Here is a 692-nt window from a genome sequence, read left to right on the forward strand (position 1 = left end):
CAGCACACCCACCACATCGCTGCAGCCAATAGAGCCCAGCAACAGCCGAACGTACAGACACCGCAGCAGCGGCAGGCAGGCGGGAGGAGGCCTATGAGAGTCCTGCTGCTGCTGCTGCTGCTGCTGCTGCTCGCCGCCCGCAGTCTCACCCTGACACTGCTGCTTTTGTTGCTGCTGCTTCCGCAGAGGTGAATATCGCTGCAGCAGCAGCTGCGCTGCGCCTGCTGCCGTTTCTGCTGCCTGCCGAGATCGTGCTGCAGCAGCAGCCTCCAAAGGGTCTGGGATATACACGCAGCTCGAGCCTTCTGCCACTGCTGCTGCTGCTGCTGCTGCTGAGCAGGGCCGTGTTGCTGCTCCTTCAGGCGCCAGTGCCCGTGCAGCCAAATTACCAGGCGCAGCCCTTGAGGTTGGCTCTGCTGCTGCTGCTGTTGCTTCTGCTGCTACTTGCTGCAGCAAAATGCTGCAGCGAACCAGAGCGGGGCAGTGGCTGCCGAGATCTATGCGAGGCGATACTGCTGCTGCTGCTGTTGCCTCTGTCGTCCGTTGGTCTGCTGCTGCTGCTGCTGCTGCTGCAAGCAGCTGCTCCAGCACCAGAGCTCTTTCTGTCTGCGCAGCTTCTGAAGTGTCCCTCGAAAGACTGCGAAGAGACAGCAGCAGACAAGCCATTCGCAACTGGCCGGGGCCAAGAGCTG

The 692-nt window shown here is 61.8% G+C and overlaps 1 protein-coding gene across 1 annotated transcript in view; it reads right to left on the reverse strand.

Moving 5' to 3' along the window:
- Nucleotides 1-666, reverse strand: part of ETH_00043165 (uncharacterized protein) — a gene marked incomplete at both ends in the record, with an annotated part of 821 nt that extends 155 nt beyond the window's left edge. The window contains one exon of the mRNA XM_013375980.1: nucleotides 13-666. Within this exon, the coding sequence (XP_013231434.1) occupies nucleotides 13-666 (654 nt within the window). The remainder of the gene's footprint in view (nucleotides 1-12) is intronic.
- Between the last annotated feature and the right edge of the window lie 26 nt (nucleotides 667-692).

This window comes from Eimeria tenella, genomic scaffold, assembly GCF_000499545.2.
Source record: "Eimeria tenella Houghton genomic scaffold, Eth_scaff3050, whole genome shotgun sequence".
Classification (NCBI taxonomy): Eukaryota; Apicomplexa; class Conoidasida; order Eucoccidiorida; family Eimeriidae; genus Eimeria; species Eimeria tenella.